At 42.1% G+C, this 12,883-nt stretch overlaps 3 protein-coding genes across 3 annotated transcripts; 2 read left to right on the forward strand and 1 right to left on the reverse strand.

The window, feature by feature from the left end:
- Positions 1-2,259: 2,259 nt before the first annotated feature.
- On the forward strand, positions 2,260-3,200 carry LOC127753525 (uncharacterized). The gene is made up of 2 exons (XM_052279013.1): positions 2,260-2,752; positions 2,844-3,200. Exons 1-2 carry the CDS (start codon positions 2,260-2,262, stop codon positions 3,032-3,034), a joined length of 684 nt encoding a protein of 227 aa, XP_052134973.1. The 3' UTR covers positions 3,035-3,200.
- Positions 3,201-3,934: 734 nt separating this feature from the next.
- On the forward strand, positions 3,935-7,783 carry LOC127752674 (nibrin homolog). Its single transcript, XM_052278079.1, has 13 exons — positions 3,935-4,118; positions 4,218-4,271; positions 4,634-4,892; positions 5,102-5,190; positions 5,351-5,481; positions 5,606-5,652; positions 5,735-5,843; positions 5,923-6,009; positions 6,227-6,398; positions 6,543-7,015; positions 7,108-7,169; positions 7,243-7,345; positions 7,432-7,783. The coding sequence occupies exons 1-13, from the start codon at positions 4,082-4,084 to the stop codon at positions 7,489-7,491; spliced, it is 1,683 nt and encodes a 560-aa protein (XP_052134039.1). The 5' UTR covers positions 3,935-4,081; the 3' UTR covers positions 7,492-7,783.
- A 539-nt stretch (positions 7,784-8,322) lies between these two features.
- Positions 8,323-11,977, reverse strand: LOC127752675 (E3 ubiquitin-protein ligase RING1-like). The gene is made up of 2 exons (XM_052278080.1): positions 10,699-11,977; positions 8,323-8,581 (listed from the first exon to the last, which is right to left on the reverse strand). Exon 1 carries the CDS (start codon positions 11,833-11,835, stop codon positions 10,723-10,725), a length of 1,113 nt encoding a protein of 370 aa, XP_052134040.1. The 5' UTR covers positions 11,836-11,977; the 3' UTR covers positions 8,323-8,581; positions 10,699-10,722.
- Positions 11,978-12,883: the final 906 nt, after the last annotated feature.

A 12,883-nucleotide genomic window follows, 5' to 3' on the forward strand; every position in this document is an offset into this window, starting at 1 on the left:
TAGAGATAGTCTATAGAGAAAAACGAGACAATGGATTAGAGAACTGTAGATACCCATGTAGACATAATATTGAGATGGTTTACTATTAATCCAGTCTATTGCTGAGATGTACATGTTTTATTATAGAGAGCACCTTACTTTACCACTGCGGGTGCTCTTAACTTCCTGGCACACATACCTCGGTTTTTTTTTCTCTACGATCACGGATCACCGGATAAGAACTAGTAAAGCATTCAAAATCACTCTTTCCCTTCGTAGACGTTTTTCGCGCGTGCGTTTCCCATTAATCTCCCTCCATTATAAAATAAGTTAATTTAATACGAGATATGTATATCTTAATATTATAAGTTTAATACTATAAATTTAGACAAATGATATATCATATGAATCTAAGCAAGTATATCTATCTAAATTCGTAATACTATGATATGATATGTTATATCTCATAATAGATTAATTTATTTTAGGACTTTTGGGACCGAATTAGCACATGAAATTATTTTAAAAAGTCATATTCGCTCTTTTTTTAAAAATGAAATAATTTATACTTAATAAATCATGCGCAAACGTCACACCTTATTTTAGGTAATATCTCACTATTCTTCAATCCTCTCTTAAAAACAGCTTAAACAATAGTATAGACGCTATATTGTTTTGTTAACATATTATTTTTAAAATATACTCCAAATTCATTTTGCACAAAGTTTAGGTACTGGAATATTTCTACATAGGAAGTTTATATGCATAAAGTTTTAAAAATAAAGCTAGTATAAAGGTTTAAATTATAAAATTTATTTGTATAAAGTTTGTGTGTATATTTTTTATGTATAAAATTCATGTGTATAAAGTTTTTATGTGTAGAGTTTGTATGTATAAAATTACTACATATAAATATCTGGGACAATAAATTGCTCATTATGCTTGAAGCTAGTGGTTGCAACTTTACACGGACTGAATGTTTGCATATAAATGATCCGGCCATGCGTTCGTCGGCCTACACATCAACACGTGGACTGATTTTAGACTCGGATTGTGATTATACATATGGGCTACAACGTTTGTAAGCTGCTGTCTCGCACAACTACTTTCTTTTTTGTAATCTCCGGTAGGTTACACTCATATTAGATCCTATCGTGCAGTACGTGCGCACATTAGACTCACCTATCTGAAGTAGCGTACTCCCTCAATCAGTCCTAAAATTTTAAATTATCTTAAATGTAGCTATTTCTTTAGCTACCTCTCATCCTAAGAAATCACAACAATTTCCTATTTAATTTCTCAATCTACCTTCTCTATCAACAGTAATCACAAAATTCAAGAATTCAAATACACATACTTTCTCAATTCCCATTAAAATATTTCAAAACAGATGGAGTAACTGAAATATACTACCAAAAAAAATATAAAATTGGATTTCGTAAAAAAGGAACTTCTGAAATTTGTTTCAAAAATTTTCTAAAACTTGCGTCGTACCATTCCGTGAATGAATCAGGGATGGAATTGACGGTGGTTCTGATTGACGTGGCTTGCACCTGCAGCATGCATTCACCCAAGTACCCCTCCGTCTCAAGTATTGGATGTCAAGTTGTGAACGCATCCTATACTATCCAGATTTGTAGCATTATATTAGAACGGAGGTAGTATTACTGAAAATTGACTTGAAATCAAACCATCACATCTACCCCTCCGTTTTATAATATAAGACTTTTTAGTTTCATTAATATCTATATGAATATAAATAATACTAGAAAATTTTACATTATGAAACAAAGGAAGTATTATTTAAATTTTTTTAAAAAAAGTGGTATGGCACATCTTTAACTTGACATCTCGTGACTTGTCTTTGACCAAGCGATACAGTATCCAGTAGTACTACAGAGCCAGTATAGCTCACCACACCCTTCTGCTGCTGCTTCTTTCCGGGACAGAGGAGTAAATGATCTTGGGTGCAGCGGCGAGCCAATCTCGATACCGTTTCCCGAGCTTGGTGCAGACGTGCAGTGTGGTGGCGCACTACACTGGAGTTTGCGGTGCAGCACCCAGGGTTTCCCAAAACCGCCGGAGCAGGGTTACCGCGTCCTGACGGTAAGCGCGGTTACCAACCGCGGTAACCGTAAAAAACCGTGTAAAATTTATTAAAAATTTAAATTATTTTCTAAATTTATTTAAATTTAAGAAGATTACTGTAGTATTTATATTAACATATCCCGCGGTAAAGGAAACCTGAGAGCAATGCAACCCTCGCCTCGCGCGACACCCATGCAAATGCCATTGCCATGCCACGAAAGAAGCAACACGACACAGACCAAAAGCCGCGGGAATCGAGGCCGCCACCGCCAGTGCGCAGTGCGCGCGCCTCGGCTCCGGTCTTTCCCTCTCCTCTCCCGCTCCGCGCCGCGCCGCGCCGCGCCCAACACAAGAACCCGCGCGCTTCCCAGCCTCCCAGCCCAGCCCAGCCCAGCGCTGCAGCCTGCAGAGCCAGGCGAGGCGAGGAGGGCGGTGGCGATGGCGGCGGCGGCGGAGGGGGAGGGAGAGTGGGGGTGGATGGCGGAGGTGGCGGGGGAGGAGCTGGAGAAGCTGGAGGCGGCGCACCCGGGGCGCTTCGGCCCGCTCAAGGCCGAGCTCAAGCGCCTCATCGCCGACCCCGCCGCCGCCGCCGCCGCCACGCCGCTCGTCTCGCCGCACAGCGACGCCACCGTCACCTCCTCCTCCTCCCAATCCGATTCGGTTCTTCGCATCGTCTCCACCCAAGGTCTGCCTCTTCTTCTAGGTGTTCGACGACATGATCGACCACCATCAGGTCACGACATGACGATGAGACCGTTTCTTGCTGCGGCGTGCAGAGTCGTCGAGCCGGAAGAAGAGGAGGTGCGGCGGCAACGGCGGCGCCGGCGGCGAGCAGGAGGGGAAGCGGAGGAGGAGCGCGGCGGCGGCAGCGGGGAAGGACAGGGCGGAGATGGCCATCGAGCGGGCGGAGAGGTGCCTCAGGAGGATTCGCGCCTTCAAGGCCAGCTTGCTTGGCTTCTCCGATTAAACCAAGCAACAAAAAAAAAAAAACTTTGAAGCAAAAAAAAAGCTGGAAGAAAAATGGCAGATGATGACGTAGCCACGTAGTGGATGGGAAATGAGAAATGAAATATATTGGCTTTATGGATTACCTTTTTGTTGTACAGTATGGAGTATTATTTTCTTTGAAAAATGGGATTAAAGCGGGTATCTTTTGTCGCTTGGGTGGTTTTACTTTACGAATTTTCTTGATCAAACACAATGTACGGCTATACTCTACTCACTTCATCGGTAAATACAATCACTCTTTTTTTTTTTAAAAAAGATACAATATAAACATACATGCTCATAATGTCTGTACACCTTCCCATATAAACATATCTCTGAAATATTAGGCTGATATATTTTGAGATTGACGAAATCATAATAAACACCTCATTATCAATACCTACATCCGAAATAATAATTAACCGTAAATGCGAGCAATTATGTCAAGTCTCTATGACTTTAACCTAGGTGAGTAGGTTCAACTAGAATACTAGATAAAGAGAATCTAGATTGTTTAGCAAATATCAAAGGTAAAGGAAAAAATACGTTTTCAGTAACATTATTGGTTAAATTTTAAATTTTGAATAGGTTGGGTTTCTTTCTAAGCACCTGATTAGCTAAAAATGATAAAATTACTGTGCATTAGAATCAATACCTATAAATACTTATCACGTCCGTACCAAAATATAAATGATTTTTCTGTGTATCCCTGAAAAAATATATACAATATCACAAACTTTACAAATTTATAATTTCAACTTGTTTTATCCCAAAATCTTAAACTGCTCAATCTATGGCAAGTGGCAAAGAAAGAAAGAAAATGACATCCTAATGGGCCGAGCCCAAGAGTGAAGCTGGGCTACCTGGCCCACCTGGCAGCGGTGACTCCTCCTCGTCTACTCCCTCGCCGTTCCACCCTCGCCGTCGAGCCGCACCACCGCCGCTTCGCCTCGCTCCGGCGGACGGGGAAGCGAGAGCGAGGAGGCCTCGGGAGAGGAGAGGAGAGGAAGGGGAGGAAGTGTACGAGATGGTGTGGGCGCTGACCCCCGTCGACACAGTGCGCGGTGCGCCACCCACCCCCTCACTCCGCCGCCGATGTCTCTCGAAGGTTTCGCGTCGTTGGTTGGTTGGTTGGTTGAGTGCTTTCTTTGGATTTTTTGCAGGGGCGCAGAGGTGCTACATCTTCGCCGCCGGGACGTACAAGGTCGGCCGCAAAGGTCCATCTCTTTCCTCCCCTCCCTGAGTTTCTTGTGCCGTTTAATCAGTTAATGTGGTAGTGGGGAGGGTTAGTTCTGTAATCTGTTTTAGTGCTGAGAAAAGAGTGTTATATTTGTTCTCCACTTGTCTGAAACCGGTACTAGGAAAAAGGCTGTTTATGTTTGCTGTTTCCTGAACCAGCAAAATGTCAAGAACTTCATTTCAGTAAATTCCGTAGTTCCTCGATTCGGACATGTCCTATAATTGATAGTGCAATAATATGATGGCAAATATTTCACTAGCAAGTTTATGGCTTTGTGATTGATTGCCCTTTGTGTGTCTATGGAGTTATAGATTGATGGTGCTGATTTTTCTGTTGTAGATTGCGATGTCATTGTTCAAACGGACACATCGATATCGCGAGTCCATGCAGAGATTGTGGTTGAAAAGATGGTTGCCTGGGATCCACAATCTGGCGCACCAGCTAACCCTTCCTATGTCCGTGTAGTTGACTGCTCAAAGTATGGGACATTTTTCAACAAGGTACAGGGAACACAAGGTAGTCGCCTTCATAAAGATGAAGATGCAATGCTTGCTGATGGGGATACTGTAACTTTTGGAACTGGCAATGCAACCTTCAGGTCAGCATAAAAGGAAATATGGCATCCGTATGCTAATTGCATAATTGTTTATCAAACATATCGCTGTGTAATAGATGCTTGTCATTTTATCAATACATGTCATTATTTTTGAACTGGCATTTCTGTTTAATTCGTATGTATCTTTGTAATCCTGCAGTTGGAAAGTTAGATGCATAAATAGTGCTTATTTCTATTTGTATGTTTGGCAGGTTGTCATTTGTCCCCATAGTAGCCTTTTTTCATGGAAAAAAGTCAGGGAGGATTAGTCCATCTTTGCAGGCAGTAATGACATCCATTGGTTAGTGGCAATCTGTACTTCTATTCTAATATTGGTTAGTGTTGTTGGTCCACTCAAATGTAGTTTTTTGTCTGAAGCGTTTTTACTGAGAGTGGCTACTTAGTTCTCATAATCTGGTGATCTCTGCCAATTTAATGATTTTCTCTTTTTTCTTCCAAAGGTGCATATGCTACTCGGAAGTGGAGTGATGAATGCACTCATGTTCTTGTTGACGAGTCATGTTCATTGACACCTGAGCTCCTAGATGCGGTTTTGGCGAAAAAGCAGATCGTCCTGGGAGACTGGTTTAAGGTATTCTTTTTCCTTATTGTAGTTGTGCCTGTTAGCTCCAATGCACTTTTAATTCTTGATAAGATATGCCATCAAACACTTATTTCATGTCAGTTTGAATTCTGATTATTTTGAGCTGTTTTAGGTGATGGCTGAAAAGAACATACACACCGAAATGCCTTCTTCTACACAGTAAGTTGCGAACAACTTTTCAAACCTGATATTGCAGTTTCTGTAGATTTTTTGATGAAGTTTTGGTTGCTCCATAACACAGGTATATTCCAAAGTTGACCCTTGATGGGATGGAGATACAGGTGGTGGAGATCAAGCTCATAGAGAGCTGCCTTGCAGGCTATACTTTTATCTTGGGGTCATCGGAAAAGGTGATGCGTGTTTATAGAATATAATAAAATGAAGTGATGTGATTAGGTTTCACTGTTGAATAAAACTATTTGAGTGCAGTATAAATTTGGAGACAAACTACATGCTTTACTGGAATCTACTGGAGCAAACTATCTGCACGTTGATGAGTTTTGTGCAAATAGCCAGGTAATTTCTGCTGAAATTTATGTTGTGAATGTGGTCTCTAGAATGCTTGGAAAATGTGCAGTCAGCTCTTCCTAATAGGCTATGCTTACAGAGTTTAGTGTAGTATCCAATGCTACCTTTAACATGATAGTTTTATCTTGTTAGAAGTAGTTGTGCACAATTATTTTATAGGAGGTATAGATGGATGGATGCAATACTTAAAACAAGAAATTGACAGGACTCTGGAGCTGGTGAAAATGATAAAGAAATTCTTCTTGTTCCTGCAAAATCTCCTTTGGAATTCAGTAAGATACGCGGGCTATTTCCTTTGTCCAAGATCACCGATGTAAAGCTCTTTGCTGCTATTTTATCTGGTCACTTAGAAGCAACTGCCATTGAACCGCCAGCTTGTAAGTACTAACAATCATGATATATATTTGCTACCAGATTTACATTTTCTTTGACCTTAAGAGTTCTTTGGTGTCTTTGCTTTATGACTACATGTGTAACACCAAGTATATTAATTTATGTTCCTTCAATTTTGTTTCTGACAGACATTGTTGCATCCTCAAATTCGACGGATGAGACTATTGTGGTGGACTCTGATGTAGAAATTGATACTGCAACTTCTGATCATACTGTTGCTGCTAGCAAGTCTGAACATCACATTGAGCATATTTCTGATGATAAAAAGGAAGTCGTTGCTATATCTGAAGAAGATGCTGTAAATTTGGTGGAAGCAAAGACCAGCATTAATCTTCACAGTGACCAGGAGAAAGATGAGATTGTGAAACCTATGGAGGAGGATGTCAAGGTCATAGAGAAAACAGCAACAATGCGTGGTTTCAAAGTTGAAGGCGAGGACATTCCTGTTATGACCAAGGTGCCAAAGGATGAAACTTTGGACAGCAGAGATGAGACTTGTCATGTTATATATACCCAGAATCTGGTTGTGAAAAGCATCCTTCAGTCAGCTCGTGCCGAATCCATAGAAACTGGTGGCATTAACTTCAAACGCTTTAGAAAGGTAATATTCTATATACCTTTTTCGTGCAATATCCTTTATGCACAAACAACTGAATGGCAGAACATTAATTATGGGGCCTTCCAACTTTTTAGAGAGGAGCAGTGTCTGGAAACAGCTTCAAGGACCTAATCCCGTATTCACGAGAACCATACAGGTAAAAAAAAATTCAAAGCTTTTATCACTAGTTTGCCACTGAAAGCTCACTGAGTTTGGTCCCCTTTCTTCAGAGAATCTGATTACGAGCGTGGAACGGTAACTGACTTCATGCGAGAGGAGAAGAAGCGGAGGCAAATGGAAGCCATTGCAGAGGACCTCTTCAACAATGCAAAGGTGCCTTGTTTACTGTCACCCTGCATACCCAATCTCCATTTGTCATGTGTATGTTTTATTTAACCTTGTGATGATTGGAGTTTCAGCCAAAGAAGAAGGCAGCTGCTGGTAGTTCGATTCACACCATGCTTACCGGCCGCAGATGAAACCCAGGAAAATCACCACAGAACATGTCCTCTACCTGACCCTTTGTTGGAAGACCAGAGAAATCAATCGCATATGCTGCATTTTTGGCTATCTTCTGGATGATTGCCTTCTATCATCTATGTAAACGTTTTCTGGAGTCGATGACTGTAAGTTGGTTGACATGGAAGGGGGGTGTGAGATGTGAATCGTGTATCATAGGCAGTTCTTTTCCTGCCCAAATTTTGGAGTTACTACCACATGTTGGATGAGCTTGCGTACAAGCCCAGAATCCGAGCAATTTTCACACTGATACACCGGTTATAAGAGCCCAAATTTTGCATGGATTACACAAAAATTAGTTCGGTTTTAACAGGATTCAGGGAATATTAGTGCCTTGTAACGATCTCAGGCTCCTCTTTCGGAACGAATTATTTTGAATGCTTTTTGTAGAAATTCAACTAGCTGATGTAAAAATCCTGTCAAATTCCTACCTGTCAAAAAGGTCTTCAAGTTTTACCCACGAGAGCGCTAAGGTCAGGTCGACCTTCTGTCCCTAAAACCTAGAATTTTATAGTATTTTCAGAAGAATCAATTCAATTACCCAGAGATCAAAGAGAAGACCTAACATACACACATCCATGGGATCCACACTGCTCATGCCTGTGGAGAAGGCCCTGCAGCTTCTACTCAGCTGCATTGGCAGCAAAAGAGCTCACCACTAATCCATAAGGTGAATTACCTGAAACCTAGTGTACATGTACCTCAGCAGAAACAGTGGTACCCTGTCAACGCATCCAGAACAGCAGATGAGAAGGCTCCTGAAGAGACACAACATACAGCAGACGCAGGAATGCTCCAAGTTTGGTACTTTGATGAATTTAATTAACAAATCTACACATAAAAGTCTCAAACTCCCAACGCACGTTTCCTGCCTCGGCAGTTTCCGTGCCTTGTGTACATGACCTAACGGGCAGCGAGAACAAGAATGAACAATTGTTCCAGCGGATAAAAAGACTGTAAATTTCTTTGGTCTTTTGATGTCTATAGTATATAAGTGGCAGTGACACATAAATATTGTAGACCTTTGAACGCCAGATCCAAGAGGAAAACCTGCAGATAAATGAGTACTTCTGTTAGTGGTTGGTACACACCATGAAAGCAGATATTGAACAAATGGTGAACTGCAGGAGGTAACATAAGTTGAACCTTTCACTGGTTTGCTTATTCTAAAATAGTCTATCGGAGAAAACCAGATGTAGAGTGTTGCTGCAGAAATCTATAGGTTTTTTTTTGTTGTTGTAATTATCAACATGGTTTGAGGAACATCCTCAAATTTGTGAAGTACTAGAAGACAGTAAACATCCTCAAAATTTTAAAAGCATAAGGTTAGGCCAAAAGCTATATCATCAGATAATTTATTGGGTACAGCATGCAGAAAGGATGAGGGAACAAGATAGTTGAAGAAAGCAAAATGTCTGACTAGTCTCACCAAACTGCATGGACTTTGGTTCAGAATTAACCATCAGTGCACATCAAGAAGTAAACAAGACTAACAAAGCATGAACTTTCGTTTCCAGAATCAACCATCAATGCACACCAAGAATTAAAAAAGATGAACTTTGGTTCAGAACCAACCATCAGTGCCATCAACAAATAAACAAAACTAGAACCAGTAGAAAAATAATAGAGTCAAACAAATAATTCCCACAAAAATCCGGCCCAAGGAGAATGAAGTTGTGTCATGCAGTTTGAAGTTCAGAAGTTGCCATTTATTACTGGAACTTGATGAAATATGCAGCAGAGATGACACAAAATATGCAACTGTTTTTCAACAATTAAAACCACTTATTCCTTTAATCTAAGGAACAAAACAAGAGCAATTATGAAGAGCTAGATGATGGATCAGACACAACAGAATAATAGAGAAACCTTGGAGAAACTAATTTGAACATATAACCACCCTTTGTTGAAAATAAAGGCACGTTAATCTATTTACCATCTTATTGTCTTAGCGAAAATAAGATTTACAACTGGAAACATAACAGAAGTGAAACCAAGAGTGCAAGGACTTACATCGAAACAGGGATGTAAGTCGATCCAAATGTAGATTCAATACTAGGAAAGGAGGTAATATTCAGCTATACAAACATGTTGATCATATGGGTATGCCAGAGCTATGAAAAATGCAAGTTGGGTGCTCATAGATAATCCATTTACTGCTCCAAACAAGTCTATCAATAGGCTATGAACTTTCGCAAATTGGACTTTTTAATTTTAGCAATAAAAGTAACAGCTGCAGGATACTTAACAAATTTATCAAGTTTAAGAATCATGAATGGAACTAATTGCTCAGGTAAAATTTAGCCAACGAAACTAGCAAAAGCTTAACACTTGTTAGCATTCTTTAGTCTTAACTTGAAATGGCATTGCACGCCAAATTAAAGAAAATGGTGAAGCATAAACCATAGTAAACCAAAGAGATTAACAAGAGATAATTGGAAGCAGATGGATATCTATTAGATTGTTCAGCAAGTTAGATCTATATGTAAGTTCTTCTGTGTTCAGTGCTTAAAATGAAGGACCAGACATGATAATGTAATTTGAGGATAAAAATATCAACCAAAAATTTAAGGCCCTGCGTTCTGTTAGCTATTCACAATGACAGGATCCTTGCTCAGATAGCCACCATGTTAGCTTCCACGAAACTAGTGGAATTAGGTATGCAGGTGATACGTGTTTTTTTTCACTGTTGAATTCCTATTTTTTCTTGGGAAATATGTTATCGAATGTTTCAGCCTAAATAATAAACCTCCACAAGTTGTATTGGTGTCTCATGACAAACATATCCCAGAAATGCATCCATTTAATAGTTGAAACTATCTAATGTTGAATATGAATTGCTCAAACTTCGCATAAATCTGAAAAAGCTTGTCATTCACAACAATGGAAGATAACTAGATCAGACGCAAATGAGATATGCCTAAAATTGGTAGTGAACAATCAAGCTGCCAATACTGAACCATTTAGGATAACAAAATGCCATAGCGTTTTACCACAGTTTCAACAATTTTGGATGATTCCTTCCCTTCATGTGTTAAGAAAAAATTCACTAGTTTCTATGGTCCAAGCAGAGATTGATAGCATGAGCTTGAAAGGCAATAATGAACAGTTCAGAGAAGGTTCAAATCTACTAAATAAGTTGTGTAAAATACAATAACTGTGAATACCTCCAATCAATCGCACATTTATGCTTATTTTTTGTCGCTGGATGCGCCTCCATCCTTCGAGCCACTGGCACCAGCGCCCCCATTGCTCCCATCCTGCTGCGGCGTTTGCGATCCCAATCCACTAAAAGGCCATGGCAGCGACACGTTAAACCGCCGTTCGACCAACCTCGCACTCTCCCCACTCTCCTCTCGCTCCTCAGCAGCAGTAGAACTCCCAGATGCAGCTCCGGCATCAACGCCAGCAGCTGGCTGTGGGTTTGATTTCTTACGCCCCTCGTAATCAGGGTCATCAGTAGGCAGCTCAAAGCGGCATATGGGGCATGAATTGTGGAGATCCAGCCATGGCATGATGCAGTCGGCGTGGTAAATGTGCTTGCAGGGCATCTGCTTGGCCCCTTCCCCAGGAGAGAAATCCTCCTTGCAGACGGCGCACTCAGCGCCATCCGCCGCGGCGACCATGGCGTCGGTCACGACGACATCGGGGAGCGTGGAGAGAGCCGACTTGGCCGCCGGCGGCGTGCCGTAGCGGTTCGGGTCGTTCTCGGCGAGCTGCTCGATGAGCTGCTCCAGGCCCGGGCCGACGAAGTAGTCCCCGAAGCTGGCGCCCCCGACGCGGCCGATGCCGGGGGCGAGGCCGACGCTGGCGTCGTCGAGGAGGACCTGGATGTTGGCGCCGCCGTCCATGAGATTCTGGAGGTAGTTCTGGAAGAACGTGACCGCGTCGAACCCGTCGGGCTCGTCCTCGGGGGTCGCCGTGCCCGCGGCGGAGGTGGTTCCCGGCATCCGCTCGTCGGTGCGGAGGTTGAGCGGGCCGAGCATGCTGTTGAGGAAGGCGGAGAGGTCGCTGGATGGCGACGTGGCGGCGGACGAGGAGGAGGACTGGGTCGGCGAGGCCGCGGCGGCGGCGGCGGCGGAGGCGGAGGTGGCGGTGGGCATCATCGGGGGGAAGGCGAAGGGGAAGGGGATGATGGCGGGGGCGGGGACGTTGACCTCCTCGATGAAATCCCCGCGGCACTCCGGGCAGGAGAGCGCCCCGGCGGCGGCGGCGGAGGCCGGGAGGAGGACGGTGCGGTTGCATTGGTAGCAGAAGTACTGCTTCCGCGCGACGGCGGCGTAGTAGGCGGCCGGATTCGACATGGCGGCGGCCGGCGATCTCGCGGCCGAGGCGGCGGCTGGTGGTGGGCTGCGGCGGCGGTGGGAGATGGGATTTTGTTTTTCTTTTTTTTTCTTTGGGAAATTAGGTCTCGCCTCCTCTTTTTTTTTTTTTCCCCTTTAGTTTCTCCACGCTTTTATTAAGCGCCGGGACTATGGGGGCAAATCGGGATTAAGCTCGGGAGTAATACTAATACGCGTGGAGGTTTGGTAATTGTTGCTGGGATAAGTCTAGAACACTGCTCCATTTGGGATTCACCATTGTACACTTGTACTACGGCAACTAGTAGAAGAAGCCTTGTTATCACACGACTCAATATTGATACTTTTTTTTTTTACTAATATCTATCTCTTCTATATACTATTATAAAAATTAAAAATGTTTTTACCGGTACTTTGGTACGTCATCCGTGTATGAATCAGCTTTTAACCGTATTGGAAAATACAATTCGTCCGCTTTTAGAAATACAAATCCGTATTTGAGTCGCGTTTTAAGTTCATTCGCTTTTGGAAATACAGAAGGAGTCGTATAAAAATCTCCTGAAAAAAAAACCCGCATGCTAACTTGACATGATTTTCTTGAAAAATATATATCCAAGCGAATTCTCACACTGAATAATAATAAGATTAAAATAGTCTCCACCCGTTACAATGCACGGGCAATTTTTCCAGTACAATATAAAATATATACACGCGCACTCATTTATATAAATGTACACAAAAACATAAACTGAACTTATATAACTTAAAATTGATAAAGTCACCACGATATCTCGTTGTCTACGAATAAGCGTCCACCACTAATAAGTACCATCCATCCCAAAATAAATCAACCTCTAGAGTTTAAAATTTGTTTAAAAAGCCAACTTCTACCTTCTTACTTACCATCGGTCCATAAATCGATAAGTTTTATCTCTTCAATACCTCTCATCTACCCACCCATTAATATAACTTTGCTATTAATTGGAGGTATTTTGGTTTTTTATCTATCCCCTTATATTCATCTTGGGAAGCTAGGGTTGGACATTTTGTG

Source organism: Oryza glaberrima, chromosome 10, assembly GCF_000147395.1.
Source record: "Oryza glaberrima chromosome 10, OglaRS2, whole genome shotgun sequence".
Lineage (NCBI taxonomy): Eukaryota > Viridiplantae > Streptophyta > Magnoliopsida > Poales > Poaceae > Oryza > Oryza glaberrima.